The sequence below is a fragment of the Chiroxiphia lanceolata genome, chromosome Z (genome assembly GCF_009829145.1).
Source record: "Chiroxiphia lanceolata isolate bChiLan1 chromosome Z, bChiLan1.pri, whole genome shotgun sequence".
NCBI lineage: Eukaryota > Metazoa > Chordata > Aves > Passeriformes > Pipridae > Chiroxiphia > Chiroxiphia lanceolata.
In genome coordinates, this window is record NC_045671.1 from 1,134,979 (window position 1) to 1,154,356 (window position 19,378).

The 19,378-nt window shown below is 48.8% G+C and overlaps 1 protein-coding gene across 1 annotated transcript; it reads right to left on the reverse strand.

Moving 5' to 3' along the window:
* Positions 1-6,727: 6,727 nt before the first annotated feature.
* LIPG (lipase G, endothelial type) lies at positions 6,728-16,886 on the reverse strand. Its single transcript, XM_032676331.1, has 10 exons — positions 16,747-16,886; positions 16,458-16,630; positions 15,300-15,479; positions 14,540-14,651; positions 13,235-13,459; positions 12,546-12,788; positions 11,931-12,051; positions 11,136-11,354; positions 9,967-10,059; positions 6,728-8,365 (listed from the first exon to the last, which is right to left on the reverse strand). The coding sequence occupies exons 1-10, from the start codon at positions 16,817-16,819 to the stop codon at positions 8,344-8,346; spliced, it is 1,461 nt and encodes a 486-aa protein (XP_032532222.1). The 5' UTR covers positions 16,820-16,886; the 3' UTR covers positions 6,728-8,343.
* Positions 16,887-19,378: the final 2,492 nt, after the last annotated feature.

Genomic DNA, 19,378 nt, shown 5'->3' on the forward strand with positions numbered 1-19,378 from the left:
CCAACCTGGACTTCAACACTTCCAGGGATCCAGGGTCTTCTCTGGACCACCTGTGCCAGGGCTTCACCACCCTCACAGCCAAAAATTCCTTCCCAATATCCCATCTAACCCTGCCCTCTGGCAGTGGGAAGCCATTCCCCCTTGTTCTGTCCTTCCATCTCCTGTCCCAAGTCCCTCTCCAGCTCTCCTGGAGCCCCTTTAGGCCCTGCAAGGGGCTCTCAGGTCTCCCTGGATCCTTCTCTTCTCCAGCTGAACCCCCTCAGCTCTCCCAGCCTGGCTCCAGAGCAGAGGGGCTCCAGCCCTCGGAGCATCTCCGTGGCCTCCTCTGGACTCTCTCCAGCAGCTCCACGTTCCTGTGCTGTTGTTCCCCAGGGCTGGAGGCAGCTCTGCAGGGGGGTCTCACCGGAGCAGAGTAGTTGATGTTTGGGTACAGATATTGAGCCTTTGGAGGACAAGCATGGGCTCACTGATCTCTAAATGTGGGCAGCAGTGGAAGAGGCCTGTTCTTGTAAAACTTGGAAGAAAAAGCAATGAGGAACATGGATATGAATCTATGGGACAGGAAGTGCTCAGCAGATGGGAGCCAACCCGAGGATGCAAATGGAAAAACATGGGTGCAGGTTGACTTTCACAGATAGTGATTATGAAGAATTATCTAAAAAATCTGTCTTCTAAATGTTTTCTAGGCACTGATGATGAAGAGCAGATCTTGGCTTTGGCTCCAGTGACCTGCAGAGGATGTGATTTGAATTAACACAATCTTTATTAAAATGCTTGGGGGTTTTTTTTAACGTATAATTTTAGTGGAAGTGAAAGAGTGGAAAATTTTTTTCTGGCTGCTTTCTCTTGTCCCAGTTATTTGCAGAGCTGGTGATGATTATCATAAGGAGATAGTATCTATTAAATACCACAAGTCTATTTGATTTTGTCCTTGCTTCCCCCCGCTACTTAATAACTTGTAACAGAACTAGAAGAAAAGGAAACACTGGTGGGTTATTTCTTTAAGTCTTTCTTTCCTTTTCCATTTTTTTCCACGATCATTTATCAGCATTTCACTTACACAATCAGGTTCGTTGCTTCTCCCATGTGGCTGACAGGTTTTCTCCACCTATTTCTCATGGTCTTCCAGTTGAGAAGGGGAAACAACCATGAAGAGCACTGTTACAGAGTAGCAAAAGCTAATTGAGGATCTTTGGATCAAACTGAAAAACCGGAGCTTCTCTTGGCTCATTTCTGTAAAGATGAACTGGATATAAAGTTCATCATGTCCTGTTAAGTAGCTGTTGGCCAGAACACAGAATCAGCCTAGGTCAGGGCTTTGATGTTGTTACTGGAGCTGGCTTGGAGGCAGCGTGTGGCTTGGACTTCACACAGGAATTTGCGTCGATAACTGAGGATGATGGGAGAAAGAGACCTGACAAAAATGTGTACAGGGTTTTAATTTTGCTACATTTATGCCTTTCATTACCGGTCTTGCACAGCGCTGCACGTGCGCCTCACCTGGGTGTTCCACCAACAGCGCCAGCTCCCTGGGCCAGCATCTCTCCATGGGTTAAAAACCATCAGAGCCTTGCTGAAACCCAAGGGGACACTCCAGGACATGTTTAAGGGGAGCCAGCTGGAACACTTGTGCATCCCTGAGCTGTGGTCCCAACGAGCAGTGAACCCCGAGCCCGTGGGACAGCGGCCGCTTGGAGCTCTAGGGACAAGGACTCAAGAGGGGTCAGGAGGAAACTCTGTAGACACAACTAACAGAGAAGCTGTCGTGTCATGTCCCTGCTGTTGCAGCTTTAGCTCCTTTGGCTGGGGAAATCATTAAGGGAACTATGTACAGTGTGTAAAATTGCTGCTGCTCTCCTGGGGATAGATGTTCTACCATAACAGCCATTAGGAGTGTTACAGAGTCCTGAAAGATTGTCTCATCCCACCCCCTGCCACGGGCAGGGACACCTTCCACTAGAACAGGTTGGTCCAAGCCATGTTCAGCCTGGACTTTCAACACTTCCAGGGATCCAGGGGCAGACACAGTTTCTCTGGGAAACCTGTACCAGGGTCTCACCACCCTCACAGACAGCAATTCCTGTCCAATATCCCATCTAACCCTGCCCTCTGACAGTGGGAAGCCATTCCTCTTGTCCTGTCCCTCCATCCCTTGTCCCAAGTCCCTCTCCAGCTCTTCTGGAGCCCTTTAGGGGCTCTCAGGTCTCCCTGGAGCCTTCTCTTCTGCAGCTGAACCCCCCCAGCTCTCCCAACCTGGCTCCATAACAGAGGGGTTCCAGCATTTTGAGCATCTCCATGGCCCTTCTCTCCCTTTTAATATTCAATTTCTTTTGCCTGCTGCCATATTATATGTGGATTAGACCATATCAGACAAATAAACTCCTCAACTATTTTTTTTTCTTGAGGATTGCTCAGGAGAGAAGATCATGAACTGTTCTGATGTGTGTGCTTAGCTGTTATCCAAGGTGAAGGCGTCTGGGCTTTGTTTCTCTCACTGGCTTGTGGAGTGTTTTTGAGGCAAATCTGTTAATCTTCTCATACTATGGGTTGATTTTGTTGTGTTTGAACAGATTTGTGTTCCTCAGCAATAAAGACAACACTAATAAACTCTTTGCAAAGAGAGCAGCAAGGTTCTTGAATAACCTTAGTCCTCTGCAAATCACACAGATCCACTGATTTGGAATTTAAAGAGAAATTTTAAGCTTTATTATCCAGCTTATTTTGAGATCGTTGGATGTTCCCTCCATGGCAATGCATGAATAAAATACAACTCAGCTTTTCCATGGATGTTTCTTTAATGGGTTATTCAAAGAACTGACAGATTGGCTGTTTCACAGAGATCTGCAGAGAAAGGCTCTTCTTCTCATTAACATCTGCAGATTTTATGGCAGGGGAGTATGATTGTTTCAGTACCCTTGCTTAGCTCCAGCTAAGCTGGTGTGGCCTTTCCCTTCATAGCTATGTAGGACACATCTGTTTTCAGCCAAAAACAGGATATGGAAAGGAAAGGAGGAAAAAAAAGTCACTGAGGTTTGGTCCAAGTCTCGTGTCATTTCTTACTTTGTCTGAGCTGGTTTGCCTGTTTCCAGTAATAAGCAAAGGTGGAACGACATGGCCTGGAAAACCTGTTTTATTGGTCCATTTTACTCATTTTTCAATGTTATTACAAGTCAGGTCAGAAGAAAAGGATTCTGAATGTGTGCACTTTTTGTCTTCTTTATATGGATTGCCATAAATATGCTGAAGCTTCGTGAAACAGCTGCAAAACAACCTGGAACAGAAAGGACAGAGATAGGAAAAGCCAATAATCGAGCAATAAAAAATGATCTGATTTTTAGCTTTAAACTTGGGTCAGCTCTGGGTCAAGCTGCTTTACCTATCCCTCTGGGCAGCGTGAGGTCTCTCATACTCTTACACGGATCCTTTGTGTTTGCTGCTGGGCTGGATGGGATTGCTGGGAAGGCAATGAACTGTATAATTTATGTTGGAATGCCAGCATCGGAACAGGCGTGAAATTACAACTCGTTATCACAGGCTGAGGAGCAAGATCTTGGGTTTCCTGGACAGTCACAGTCACGTCTTGGAGAGGCTGCTCTTGGGGACCACTGAAAATATTTACCTGGTGGAGTGGGGCTGGGTTGTTGTTTCAGTATGGGAAGCCAGCAAAGAGTGTGATGTCCTTGTTCCTGAAAGGCTGGTCTTTTTCTTCCCAAACAAATTTTTTCTTCCTAGATTTTTGTGGTTTGGAAGCAGCGTGAGACAGCTGGCACCTGCTACACTGGGGTCCTCTGCTGATCCACCTTTCAGCGCTGCCAAAGGGGGCTGTTACCCTGGGAAATGAGGGAACAGAAAACTCCAAACGGACTTTGTGTTCAATGCGCCTCCTAAAGAGGGATTCTGGGGTGTACTTGACAGGCTGGGAGAGCTTGGGGGGGTTCACCTGCAGAAGAGAAGGATCCAAGGAGACCTGAGAGCCCCTTCCAGTGCCTAAAGAAGCTCCAGGAAAGCTGGAGAGGGACTTGGGACAAGGGATAGAGGGACAGGACAAGGGGGAATGGCTTCCCACTGGCAGAGGGCAGGGTTAGATGGGATATTGGTCAGGAATTGCAGTTCGTGAGGGTGGTGAGGTCCTGGTACCTGTTTCCCAGAGAAGCTGTGTCTGCCCCTGGATCCCTGGAAGTGTTGAAGTCCAGGCTGGATGGGGCTTGGAGCAACCATGTCTAGTGGAAGGTGTCCCTGTCCACGGCAGGGGGAGAACCAGATGGTCTTTAAGGTCTTTTTCCAGCCCAAACCATTCTGGGATTCTGTGATTCTGACTCTGTGATACTTGGTGAAACAGTGCCTGGTTGCTGCTGCCTATGAGGCTGGGATGGCCCTGGACAGGGGTGAGGTGGTTTATAAAACATTCCCCATGCTGGGCCTATTGTTCCTCAGAGAACAGCCTGACCTTTAGTGGGACCTGACTCATGGGGCTGAATGGAGTGGCTGTGAAAAACTGACCCCAAAGAAACCTGGGGGAGGGGAAGGGATGCCAGGCAGCTGAGAGCACAGTGGTCAGCCTCACAGCACGTTCAGCCTCAGCCCTGTCTCACACAGACTTAAGGTGCGCCCACTCTGCCAGTCCCAAGCTGTTTAGAGACTTCAAAAATACCCTAAATTCTCTGGACACTTCAAAAAATTGCCCTCCTCTGTTTGTTTTCCCACTTGTCCAATGCACAACCAAACTCTTAACTAAGGGAGCTGTGCAGGGATGCATCTTGATGTGCCAGGAGCTGTGATTCCTCAACATTTGTGGAGCAGCAGGAGTGGTGCATTTGGGAGACAACACTTGGTGTGTGAAGGGCCAGAGGCCTGAAGAGGATGCCCATGGATGTGAAAGAGCTACAGCCTGTTTCTCCCCTCTTGTGAGCTTATATTCTTCAACCTTTTCCTTTAGAGGCCAGCTCCTTCTTGTCCTTGCAGGGGGCTCACCCCGAAAGAGGCACCAGCCCTTGTGCTGCAGCTGTATCCAAGGGGTAGTAGCCAGAAAATGAGCTGCAGATATCTAGAATGACTTCTGGTATTAGCTCACACACACACACACACTTTACACACAGTGGAAAGAAGTCCCACAGGGACATATCAGGAAAAAAGCTCCACTTCTGGGGTGCAGAGTACATCAAACATCTCTCTGCCACATCCACCAAGGCAGTTTTCCTCACAGCCAGGCACTGTTGGGTTTTCCATAGCAAAAGGTTAGCTAAGTAATTTGATGTAAATCTTCCTCAGCTCAGAGGTGTTTACTTTCTTTGCAGAGTCCTTCTGTTGCTGCTGGATTTGTGCCACCAATTTGTGTCAGGCACAGTCAGAGTACAATGAGAGGCTTCCCTTTAAATCTGGTGATGTGGCTGCTGGGAAAAGCTGGGAAAATCTGGGAAAACTCAGTTAGCTATCAGATTTGGGTAAGTTTTCTTAAAAGTATTCACCAGCGGGCTACCTAGTGAAGTTAGACAAAGGTGAGGCATTTCAGGCAAAATATAAGTGACATTTAATGGAGAAAAAAAGCATTAATGCAGGAAATCAAAGGAGAAGAAGGAGTTTGTCTGAACTTGTCCTAACTAGCCTGGCACAGCAACAATTTCAGAGTCCACTGTGTTCACTGCAATAGCCACAGAGAGCAAGTAACACAAAATCTTTTTTTCCCCAGCCAAAAGCAGTAGTGGTACTGCCATGTCTGAAAGAAAACAGATTGGGAAGGAAAGGTTTTGGTAGAGCTCCCTGCTGAATGTGGTTTATGGACTTCGTGGGGAAGGGGCAGCCAGAACACCCCTCTACTGCAGCCCAGAGAAGGATTTTGATTTTCTATTATTCACTCTGCCAAAAAAAAGATGATCCCTTGGCAGTGTTGAAATCATGTCCTCATTGCTGGGCTAAAGCTGGAAGTAAACCTGTAATCACAGGAAGGTTTGTTTTGGAGGGGACCTTCAAGTTCATCTCATTCCACCCCTGGCATGGACAGGGACAACTTACACTAGACATGGTTGCTCCAAGCCACGTCCAACCTGGACTTCAACACTTCCAGGGATCCAGAGGCAGACAGAGCTTCTCTGGGAAACCTGGGCCAGGGCCTCCCCATCCTCACAGACAACAATATCCCATCTAACCCTGCCCTCTGACAGTGGGAAGTCATTCCCCATTGTCCTGTCCCTCCATCCCTTGTCCCCAGTCCCTCTCCAGCTCTCCTGGAGCCCCTTTAGGCCCTGGAAGGGGCTCTCAGGTCTCCCTGGAGTCTTCTCTTCTGCAGGTGAACACCCCCAGCTCTCCCAGCCTGGCTCCAGAGCAGAGGGGCTCCAGCCCTTGGAGGATGTCCTTAGCCCCCCTCTCCTAATGTATGATGGGCCTCTCTACAAAGCAGGAGTAGATGGGGAGTGACTGGAGGCAGCAAGTGGTGGATGCATGGAGAGAACCATCTGACCTTGGCAACACAGCCTGGAGGAGTCAGGAGGAGGTGCTGGCTAAGGGCACCTACCTGGCTGCAGGTCTCAAGGAGGGTGCCTGGCTGCAGGCTGTGAGTCCCTATCCCTGGGGTGAGTCCCTATCCCTGCAGGGATTTAAAAGCCATGTGGATGTGGCACTTGGGGACATGGGTTAGTGGTGGCCTTGGCAGTGCTGGGGGAATGGTTGGACTTGATGATCTTGAAGGGCTTTTCCGACCTAAAAAATTCTGTGATCAATAACAAGACTTCACTTATTTTTACAGAGCCCTTTATTTTTTGTCTTAAGGCTTATAAAAATTGTTACTTAAAACCAAAATGTTTAAAAATGTTTACATATGTACAATATGAGAAATAAATTATGTTTTAAGTCATACAAAAACCACAATATACAAATAGGGCTTTGAAACTGCTCTAAGTATGGCACGGTGACAAGTCACAGACACTTACCAAAGGCTTCAGTTATTGAAGCCTTTGCATAAAACCATGGAAAAAAATATCCCCAAATGTGCTTGCTTTGGTTGGGTTGAAGCTCTATAAAAACTTAAGAGATCTGCAGGCCTCACAAGGACTTGCTAAGTCTTCAGAACTCAGTGCACCACCTGGCAACACCATTTTTGAAACTGGCTTTCTGCATGCCAAAAGCTCAACGGTTGTCACACCATTCTCCTTAGGAAGAAAAAAAGGTTAAAAAAAACCAAACCACCAAACCAAACCAAACAAACAAAAAAACCCCACTACTAAAAAAAACCCAACCAAGCAAAACAAAACCTAGTTCACCTCTGACAAGGTCCACTCTGCTGTAGCAAACGTGACAGTTGTGGAGTCTGCCAAACTCAAAGCAAAGCCAAGATCACCTGGAACCAGGGACTCCAACTGGGATGTTGTAGCAATCAGGGTAGGAGGTTGGCTGTTTGGCTCGTTTAAATATTTTACTAAAAAATAAGATCTTAATTATGCATTGGTACTACAACAGCATCTGAGCAGAGGGGAACGTGTCCTCAGCAGCTAAAAGGACTGGTGCAAAGCTCTCCTGAAGCAGCACGGTGCATCTCTTTCCTCCATCCCCTATGGTCAGCAGGAGGGCAGCTGCTCTTTGCCTCTTAGAAAGGGATCCCCATGTGTGACTGGGCAGCCTCACTGCATGACACTGACCAGGAAGCAGCTGCCACCACCACCACCACACGTGCACCATGTTGTGCCCCAGGCACAGGGAGGACAGAGCACTACCATCCTATCAAGGTAATATACAGAGATTTCGGTATCGGCCAGACACGGAACAGACTATTTTTAAGGCAAGCAAAAGACAAGTTGAAGTTAAGTGGCATTGTGCTTACTCCCACCCCTTTCCCTGAAGAACCCCACACACTTGACCTGTGCTGGTCACACCTTCCCACAGCCCATAGTGCTATTGGACCCACGGTAACTCCTGCGCCAGGCGCTTGTTTGCTCTCAGCAGCTCTGTCACCCGCAGCCTGGCGGGCAGTTAGCGTGGTTATTTATCCTCTCAACTCCACTGGCAGGCAGACCAGAAGATCATTGCTGAGGTCTGGGTGTGTGAAGATCCCGTGCATAGTCCTGGTTAATAGGAGCAGGGCAGGAAAAATGCAGCGTGTAACAGGTCAAGGTAAGGTTAAACACACAAACCAGGCTCCTTGGGAAAGGGAGGATGGAGTTTTAGTTATTCTAGGTCTAGGACCAAGGTCCATCAATTGCTCCTCAGTTTCTTGCATCCAATCCAAGCTGTTTTTTCCAGAAGAGTTAGTTGCTTTAAGTGCTACCAAGCCAGATTTTTTTTCCCAGAGCATCTTGCCACCTGCGTGGTCTTCATGCATCTGGGTTGCTTGGCTGTGAGTCTTTAGGGAAGTCTTCAGAGCAGATTTGAGACAGATCTGGGAAAAAGCAGACAGGGGGAAAAAACTCCTAGTTAAATGCAGAAGTTAATAGGAATAACAAAGAATTTCTAAGAACCTCTGGGGTGCTAAGAACAGGTTTGGACAGTACAGGCTGGTATTTTATTCTGTCAAAGCCACATTTCGCCCAGTAGCTACTCAGTGAGAGCCTCAAGCAGACATTATGCAGGCTGCAAACAGAAATTACAGGGCTTTAGCTAGACTCTGCCTGTGCAGCTCCATTCGGAGAGGACAGATGTTTGCAGTCTCAGTCTCCAAACAGGGAACTGTAATATTCCATTGACTTGGCAGAAACTGAGAGCTGAACAGCAAGTAATCGCTTGTCATTTCTGGGAGGATTGACCATTTCCTAGCAAAAAAAGTGGTGTGCTGGAGCTGAGCTCAGCCCCTTTGCCTCGTGCACAAGCTGCACTCCATGAGCAAGCAGGCAGGGCACATCTGCCAGCAATTCTGTTTTATGGGGGTTACCGAGTAGCATATCGAAACAGCCTTTTATTGTACCTGCAGGAATGTTTACTTGATCTTTCAGGACTTGTGGCAGAGCAACAAGTTTTTGCACAGGGGTTTCATTCACAGATTGGTTTGCTACTGTGTGTAGCACAGCTTGCTGGTTTCTGCCAAGAACTGGTCCTGGAATAGGACCAGCTCACACTTCTGAGCTGAGCTCTGCTGCTCAGGAGGGTTGTGCAAAGCTCGACTTCCCCAGGGCTTTGCTAGTCCTAGCAAGCACTTTGTCCTCTGGATTGGAAGTGACAAAGCTCTAAGTTTGCAAACTGAAATTTTAGGAGAGGGCAAAAGGCTGGGCTTCATCCAGGGGAAACTATCATTTAGACAAATGAACAGGGCTTCATTCATTCAAAACATGACCAGAGGCATCTGAGGCAATCAAGTTGTCACTGCTGGGACCAGACTTTCTGGAAGTCATGCTCTGAGGACTGATCCAGGTGCCTGGAAGTCCCCCAAAAGGTTAAGCAGGGCTGAGATGCTTCGTCAGTGGCAGAGTTTGCACCCTCCTGAACCTGAGGGGATCAGCGTGGCTGGAGAGGAAGCCATAGGAGTCACTGCTGTAACACCATGGCAGATCCTCAGCTCTGTCCTGCTCATGCACTTGACCTCAAACTTTAATCAAGGGATTTCTCAGCAGCTCAAGGTCTTCCACCAGGCTGAAACAGTCTTCGAGGCAATTTCCTGCACTCCTCCCAGCTTCCCCCTGTTTTACAGGGCAGTTAATAGATACTTCTACTCAACTTCCCACTATTACACAGATCTTGGGGATTGGCAGAACCTCATTTTAGCCACTACCACAATTAGGACCAAGGATTTTGCTGCACCCATTTGGTAGTAAACATGTAAGGGTACAAGGTGACAATCCAAGGTCAGGAGGGAGGATAACATCATCTAGTTAGCAACAGTTACGGCACACATTAAAATTAAGTCTAATACCCGTGAGTCCTGGGCTAGAATTTATTAACCTTCTTGAAAGAAAAACAGGTTCCAGGAGTGAAAAAACCCAAAAGGCTCCACTCATCCCAGCACAGCCACACGCATCAGACAGAATTTCTGTTGGCTGATTTCCATACCTTTTTCGCCATTCCTCTGTGCATTTCACAAACCAGAGCTCTTTGCCAGGAGTTATACTGGTTAGCTGGGAATCCTCCACACAGAAAGCAAACCTACAAGGAGGAATCAGAAGTCAAGAGAAGGTGAACTGTTGTCTCCGTGATTAACAAATAACAAGTAATATGGGTTGCAGCTAGTTCTAAGACAAGTTGTTTGATTTAACATGCATCCCACAGAGCATCTTGATACACCATTAGCATTTTGAATGGGTTTTTATTTCCTATTTCAGAATTTATTTGGGGATCTTTGCTTCTACTTTGCTTCTACCCCTATGTTTCGTAGAGTGTAGAAACGAGGATGCACAATACCTTTCAGATGATAGGTAATGCTTATTTAAAGTTTTGAGAAATTTGGGAACTTGTCAATGTCAACTGCTGCTCTTTGACAGATCTGGGTTACCTTCAGAACAACATTAACACATGATGTGAGAGTGCAGTGCTACATGCTTGGTAGATTTAAAACTTTTTGGATGCTCAGGTAGTTTTCCAGTTGCAAACAGAATCATAGGATGAGAGAATGATTTGGGTGGGATGAGACCTTAAAGATCACCTAGTTCCAACCTCTGTCATGGCAGGGAATCTTCCTCTAGAATTCTATGGCCAATTCTATGATCTAAGGATATGGATTGGGGTTGGAAGCGACCCTAGTTCCAATCCGCCTGTCAGACCTCAGAAGGATCAATATAGTACTTAAAGGGTTGATGGCACTATGTTACTGGTTGCAGTTTCAGGTCTAACTTGCTCTGCCAAATCAGAACCTTATGCCTGGAAATAATAGCCATGACCACTCAAGTTTCTGTATTTTCAATGCTTAGTATTTTATCCCTTCAAGTGTCGTCTAAGCCACCTTGAAGGAGGCTAATTTAGTCCCCAGGGGATGTCACAGTATCTAAATAAAGCAAAAGATCTGATCTGCGGTGACCAGTTTTGCATAAAGCTTAGTTTGCAACCTTGTGCTGGCCAGTGACCCGCTCTCCTACACCTTGAAGGAGTGGTGACACTAAAAATGAGAGGCAGCTCAAGATACCAACTATGTTCAGAACACCAACTTTTTTTTGCTAGGTCCTGAACATTTCTCCTTTTGGCTGAAGTTTCGAGCCAGTTCACGTGCAGCCTAGCACAATTATTACCTCTGTTGTGTTTCCCCAGATTTCACACGTATTCGTCTGATATGCAGCTCCTGGGTGGAATTCACGGGCCGATACCAGTAGCTCCTCAGCTCTTTCCACAGATCATACCATGACTGAGATGTCCCCTCCCAGGTGAGCTTTATTTTCAAAAGTTCACCCATGTCCTCTTCAGTGTAGACCAGGAAGGTGTTCGTGGCGTTCAGGCCAATTAGATCAAGCCTGAAAGAAAAGGAGAGACTCAGCATTTCTTCCTTATGGAAGCATGCCAGGTGCTCCTTCGTTCCACATAAGAAGTTAAACAGAGCCCTTTGCAGCTTATCAAGGGTTGCATGTTCAACCGTCACCAGTTAATTGCTGATTACACTAAAGAAAGTGAGCTCAGATAGCTGGTTCAACACAAGGCATCATGTATTTAGCTCAGCCATACTTCCATAGCTTAGAGGTGGATTTTATGCCTTGTCTTTCTCCTGGGAGAGGCTAAAGGAGGTCAGCAATGCCTCCAGAGACATGGGTGCTTTCAGGCTGTATCCAAACGGTAGAGGGGAAAAGCAAGAGGAAGTACTCCAGCAACGAGCTGCGAAGGCTCATGCGTAGAGGACTGGGCACATCAAATTGTTTTCTCAGCCAAAAATTATAATTAACTTAGTGGATGAAAAGTTTTTTTGAATGGTGATGAAGTGAGGCTGCCAGGCTGGGGTGCAATGCTAGTGTTAGAAGAGGAAAAAGAATGCTTCCACCCTGTCTAGTCCCTGTGGCCTTCTTACTTAGTTAAACACAACAGGGCAGCTTACTTACATTTCTAAGGACAGGGGTTCAGATTCTCCATTGGTGCCATGGAGGGTGACGGAGAAAGTGGGATCAACCTCTCCCAAGCTCTTGTAGCTGAAGACATGCATTTTCATCTGATAGTGGTAGACTGGGGAGAAAGGAGAGAGCAGAGATGGAACCGAGTTTGAGAGACAACATTGCTCAGCATTGCTCCATGTGAAATATTGCTGGCGGACAAAAGCCAGACCCGTCCTTTATTGAGACAGCATTGATGACTTTTTTCTGCCCTTACTGATTATGAATTTGACTTTTACACAACAGCAGCAGAAGGTCCACTCTGGGGAAGGCTGCCCAGACCTTACACTGCTCTAAGGTTGAGACTTGCTCATGTATGACTTTTAAACCTTAGTCCTGCTCAAAAGGCAGAGTGCCCTTATGGCCAGGTCCTGTTGATTTTACACAGAGGAAGGAGCCCAGCAATGCCACAGGACCGTGCAGCCAGGTAACAGCAGAACATTAATGCCTGGAGCTGCACAGCTTTGAGGCGATGCTGCTCCTCCACCTCTACATCCTTCCCCGCGCTGACTTTGGGAGGCTGCTCCTACAGGTGAGACCACACTCTTCCCAAGAGGGAAAGCGTACCTTTGAAGGGCATGTCAGCCCTTGTTTTCAGGTACATCTTGCTGTTCCTCTTGTGCCGTATCCTCCGGGCATTGTAGCCGATGCCGCTGCAGCGGTTCTTGCGGCAGCTCAGGCAGATGCCCTTCTTGAAGCGGCTGGAGTCGGTGCACTGGAACGCGAAGCTCTGCTTGTCCTGGTTCACCAGGGAGTCCACGAAGAGGTGCACAGACCGCTCGTGCTCGCACTTGACCACCTCACCGATTGCTGGGGAAGCAGAGTTGCGAGGGATACGCTCGGTTTAAGCATTTGTCACCCCCCAGCAGCCGGTAAGGTGAAGTTGGGCTAAGCCTCTTTGGTAGCCCAACGTGAGCCGACCATGGCCAAATGTTTCAAATAGTAGCAATTCAAGAGGTCAGTGGAAGATGCTTGGAGACTGTCCACTTAGTCGCTACCGTGAAGGGAGCTTTAAGAGGACTCTAGTCCCAGCATAAGAAGACCACATTTTGTGATCAGGTGTTGCAGCGAGAACGTGTTACTTCAGAATAAAACCATGTGTAGTTTCTAGCAACTATCTCCAGCAGTACAGAGAGTTTAGAAGGAAAAAATGGTTTTCTCCCCTTTCGTAAAACACATCATCCCCCACCATCAACCCAAGTCTGTTTGTGAGCAGTCTACACTGACCAGAGGCAAAATACGTAACGAGAACTTACTCCCATAAGCAATGGCTCCCAAGACATCACTCAGACCACAGCCGGGCTGGAAGTCTCCCCCATTGGGGTAGATGTCAATGTGGCCTACAGGCATCTGGATCCCAATGCTAACACCTAGTGTTTCCCTTGTGTAGGTGTGAAGGACATCCACAAAGTTGGCATCATCGGGGGAGAGGCGCCTGCTGGGATCCACTCCTTCAAACATGGGGCCAGCCGGATCCAAGCCTGGAGTCAGAGACAAGATGCCAGGTGAAAAACTGGGTTATTTCATATGGAATATAGCTCTCCTCACCAGGCGATGCACAGACAGTCCCAGGCCCCATTGCTGGTACTGTCCCCAAAGGTCTCTTCACCGCAGGCTCACTGAGGGAACAAATAAAGTGCTTCACAGCACTTTTGGGGCAATGCAACCCAATGGTAGCACCAAGATGGCTTCAGAGTGCCTGTTAGAAGCAAAGAGCTTTTGCCAGGTCACAGTGAAGAGGTACTTCAAGAGGCAGCTCCAAGGTCTGGCACCCCAGGGACAGCTGGCAGACAAAGCTGCCTCAGAGATATTTAGGCTGTTTTCAGAATGAACATTTGGAGGGACTAACACAATTTAAGCAGCAGCCAGGTAATCTCTGCATCTGAGATCCCATGATGGGTTTGGGATGCTCTGTTAACCCCTGAGCCTCCCCCCCCAACCTGAAGCTGCACTCCTGAACTGTTCTCCAACTTGATTGTTAGGTGATTTTTTTTCCTGATTGGCTGAATACAGGTAGCAATTTCTAGGCTTTGTGGAATTCTTACTACCCTTGTCACATTTAAATGCTTAATTCAATCCCTTGCACTATGCTCTAAGTTGTAGAAGTCAGCTTTGCCCTGGAGCTGGAAGCAAACTCTTCCATTAGTTCCAGAATGAGGGGCTAGAGTTGTGTGATTTTTTTATTTTTATTCAGACATCCCGTGGTACAAACAGCACTCAGAAGCTCTCACTTCCATTAGCTTATGAGCTACAATTACAAAAACAGTATCACTCAAAGGCATAGGATTTGGACAGCAAGAGTTTGAGCGGGACTTGTTTTGAACCCACATATAACTCCAAGTAAACTCAAGATCAGGTTGTCCTCAGTTTTTTTTATCAAACCTCTGCTATATTTTTAATGTGAAGAGACCTGTGCTTCCTATTGCTGCCACAGATAGGAAACTTGTAATTTCTGAAAGAATAAGGCCAAAACAACATTGCAGCAACACAGGAAATGAGCCTCTTCGGGGAAACCCACTGCCACAAAGGAAAGGTAAGAGACTGCTTAAAAAGGCACTTGCCTGTAATTCTGCCTATAGTCCCACGGACGTGGTTACCAGCAAAGCCAGCCACGTGGGCACCCAGGCTGTACCCAATCAGGTGCACATTCTCAAGCTGGAAGAGTGGGTCTTCCTGCAAGGAAAAAAAGATATGGTCATTTGACCCCCTGCCTTTCAGAGCATCTGGTGCTGGTCCTGTCTGCGTGACTATGAAGTCCAACTCCAAGAAGAGATTGGAGGGAGGGGGCAGACAAGCATGCTTCGTTCTACATTTCGTCAAGGCAAGTAGGATGGTCTGGATGGTACTTGTGGCTTACCCATGTTCCAACCCGAATTATGACATCCTTTGTTCAGGCAGCATCTGGAGCAGCCTTTCCCCAGGGAGCTGCCACCAGACCTCAGCACTGGCTGTGGCCTCAGGCGCCAAGCGCAGCACCGTGGGCCTTTCCTTCTCCTTTCCCACCCTCTTGCTAAGCCAGCACTGACTTTGAATGCCCAAATCCCGAGTTCACATTGCTCAGGCAGGACTTCCAAACCTGCAATCCACTTGAGCATCACTGATCCTAGCACCTGTGAGGCAGCATCTCCCAGGAAAGCAGGGTATCGCTTGCACGCGCTGAGCGCAGCACCTCAGCTATGAGCCAGCACCCCGCCAAGCCCTGGGGTGGGGATTACACCAGAGCCTGCCCCACTGGTGCACCCTGGAGCTGGTGAAGGCTCTCCCTTGTGCAACAGTCCCTCATGGAGCATTACAACAGAAGCTGCTCTCCACTCATGTTACCTGTAACCAGTCAAGCAGCCTTGCTATGGTTTTTCCAACAACCTGCGTGTTGTTCACGGCATCGGTGTAGAGCTGGTGGGCAAGAGAGAGCCAATCCACCACCACCACGTTGGCATCCTTCTCCCTCTCCTGAAGAGCAGACACCAAGCTGTCCAGCCAGGTTTCGAACATGCCACTCATCTAGAGAGAGATTCAGGTGTTAGTTTCCAGCTTGCAGGACCAAGATGACGCATTCACAGTTAAGCTATTTGTATATCATTTACATATTCTGTTCCAGCTGCATGCTGCTCCTCTGCAAGCCCCACTACTTCTCAGCACTGCACTAATGGAGTAAGAAAAACAGGTTTTGAGAGACTCTGGCTGTAATTAGCCACTTGCCTTTTAAGGCAGGAGGGAGAAGCTTTCGTTACGTGGCACCTTATCGCTCTTTTTCTCAAGACTTCCAGAAATTCTGATGGGCTGTAAAATTATTCCCCAGTCTTGGCACTGCTGTTTGCATAAGCCCTGGCAGAGCTGATAAGTCCCCTTGTGGCACGCACTTGTCCACATGAATAGCAGAAAAAAAAGTTTGATAAAGGCTGTGTGCCCTCTTGTTCCTTTATCAGGGAGACCTCGTAGCAGACGTCAGGGCTCTGGGCACCCAGCTACCATTATAGAAAGTCTAAGCACGTGTCAAGTCAAGTGTTGCATTCATAGTGGTCAGTTAGTTGGACTGTAGGGAAAAATCCAAAGTTCCCTTTACCACATTCACGTTATACAGCTATGAAGTGACCTTGTGCAGTTATGAATGAGTTGGGTGATTTCACAGAGTTCTTAAGCCTGACCCACATTGCTTTGTTTCAGAGACCTCAGGTGCAGAGACCATAGTGCTTGAAACATGGAAAGTTTTCACAATTCTCACATATTCATAGAATTCTAGAAAAGTTTGGGTTGGAAGGGACCTTTAAGATCATTTAGTTCCTACTCCCCTGCCTTGGGCACCTTCCACTAGATCAGGTTGTTCAAAGCACCATCCAGCCTGGCATGGGACACTTTCAGGGACAGGGCAGCCACAGAAATTCCAGAAGAGAAATATTCTGGAGACACAGCTTGTGTGCAGGGCAGTTTGCTCCCTCTGAGCAGACAGACTAAGCATTGCCCGGGGTCCTCCGTACTTACTGTCCAGCCGTGAATGATGAAGAAGGTTTTGGCTGTCATGTTGAACTTGCAGTCCTCCAGCCACTGGTGCTGGCCGACGGCGATCGCGCACCCATCCTCATCGGCGTCCGGCGACGAGCGCACCCCGAACCTCACCCGCGGCTTCGGCGCCGGCACACGCTCCGCGCTGCCATCTGCGAGCCCAGCGGGGACAGAAGGGTCAGCAAAGCGCCCCCGAACCCGCCCGCCCCGGCGGGGCAGAGCCCGCTCCGCCGCTCCCCCGGTCCCGCGTGGGACCGCGCTCACCCACCTCCCGCCTCCGCGCCCCGCGCCGCGATGCAACAGGTCACGCCGGTGCACAGCAGGAGGACGAGCCTCCTCATGGCTCGGGAGGACGGACGGAAGGACGGACAGACGGACGGACGGAGGGGTGGGAGGGCGGAGGGAGGCACGGACGGACGGACGGACGCGCGGCGGCGGCGGCGGCGCTTTAAGGGGCCGCGCGGGGCGGCGCTCGTGGCACGATGGGGCGGGGCCGGGCCCCAGCGCCGCTCCCATTGGTCACGCCTTCTCTGACGTCACGGGAGGCATGAATGGGAGGCCACGCCCCCCGTGGGGAACCCGCGGGGGGCTTGGGAGGTCACGGGGGGACCCCAGCGTTGGTATCCCGGCGGATTTTGGGGACATGAGGGGGTTTGGGGGGACACGGGGGGCCCCCAGTGCTCTCACCCCGAGGGGTAGAAGGGACATACGGGGGGTTTGCGCGGTCACGGGGGGATCCAGCTCTGGTGCCCCGAGGGACTTCGGGGACATGCCAGGGTTTGAGGGGTCACGGGGGTCTCAGGGCTGAACCCCGAGGGATTCTGGGGACATGAGGGGGGTCTGGGGGATCACGGGGGCACCCAGCGCTGGTGCCCCAAGGGATTTTTGGGATATGTGGGGGGATTTGGGGAGTGTCACAGCTCTCACCCCGAGGGGCGGAGGGGACATGCAGGGGTTTGGGGGGTTTAACGGGGGTCCCCAGCACTGACAAGCCGAGGGGATTTTTGGGACATGCAAGGTTTGGGGGGTTCACGAGGGATCCCCAGAACTCTCACCTTGAGGGGCAGAGGGGACATGAAGGGTTTAGGGGGAGTCATGAGAGAGTCTCCAGCATTCTCACCGTGGAGGTAAGAGGAGACAAGTGGGGAACTCGCAGGGCTTGGGGGGGCTCATGGGTGCTGACCCCCTCATGCTGTGCCCCCCGACTCGGGTGCTTAGTAGAGGTTTAGGAATTCCAGCTCCATCTGTGGGAAACCCCCAGTTCTTTGCCACCTGGGGCCCTCTGGACCTACTGGGCACAAGATGCTTCCTGAAGGGCATTGCCTGACTTGCAGCCCACTACCTTCTGCAGTCACATTATCAATACCATAAATGCTTTTGTACTCAACAGTTAACCATCTATTCCTACTTTTTTGTTACCTATTTTATGTTTACCAGTTACTGATCCATGACAAGTTATTTCATTTCATAGCACTGGTGTCTCACCACACCATAAGAGGTCACGTTCAGGGACACATGACTTTCCTGCTCTCTTTTTCTTCCCCTTCCTCAGCCCTCTGGCTCTTCTTTCCCTTCAAACTCACAGCAGAAAGCAAGGAGAAGGCACCAGGGTCCGTGATGGGTAAAGGAAAAAAGGTGCAGGTAAATGATGGTTAAAGATTAGTACTGTGGTGTCTCACCCCTAAGGGGAAGGGAGCACCCAAAATTCGTAGATGATCACAGTCGAAAGAAATTATGAAGGTCAGAGGGTCTGCAAAATGTACAAAGTTTTATTAATAAATTACAGACTTGGCCTGGAAATTGGTGTGTTAGTCTCTGATTTTTTTAGTGTAAACACACAGCAGTGGAATTTGAGTAAGGGCTGTGGTGAAAGGAAAGAGAGAGAGAGAGATGGAGAGAAGGAAGGAGGGAAGGAGGGAGAGGAGGAAGGAGGGAATGAAGGAGGGAAGGAAGGAAGGAAGGGAGGGAGGAACAGAGGAAGGAAGAGATAGAGGGAGGGAGGGAAATTAATGAAAATCAGATATAGGACTTGCTTTAGCCCTCACCAGTAGATACCTATGGAGAGTATTAATTTGACTTTCCAGCAGTGCATTCCTCCAGCCCAGCCACCTCCTGACCCTCTGTGGATTGGCAGTTGGACTACACGATCATTGTAGGTCACTTTCAAATGAAATATTCTATTCTATTCTATTCTATTCTATTCTATTCTATTCTATTCTATTCTATTCTATTCTATTAATTCTACTCTATTTATTCTGTAAGGTTTTCTCACAGCTCTCGTATATGGGACACGTTGTGGCTGGGGACTGCTGCTCTTCTCCTCTTTGGGGATCATTCCTAGAACCTCTTAGTTCCTGACTCTGCAGGTTGAATACATCTTCTGGTTGCTCCTGGAGCATGTTCTGTTTCAGGAGGCTGGAGGTGACGCTCACGCTGCTCCTCAGGGAGCATGTGGTGGAGCAGAGTGTACTGAGGATGCAGTGTCTCCTGCAGCTGCGTGGTCCCTCTCGAGGAGCAGCATCCTGACAGCACTGACCTAACACAGAATGGACAGAGGCTCCTCAGCTCCTGGCTCACGACTTAGTCCCGCAGGAAATTAGTCAGCTAAGCCTCATCACCCAACGCTTCATCATTTTTAAAAACTCCTGGTGCCAACAAAACCCTGCCAGACTGTTGACCACCGTGACATTATTGTGGTTTAACCATCATGTCTTCTCATTCTCCTTCTGTTGTCTCTTTCAGTTGTAAAGCTCCTCCTTTTCTCTGTGCAACTCCAGGCTCTGGGGAGGGGGGTCCTGGTGTTTGCCTCTGGCTTCCAAGAATGACAGTAGCAGTGAGAATATCTTAGCAACGGCAAGGAAGAAGTGCATCAGAATAATTCCTGGCTGCTTTGGCCAAAA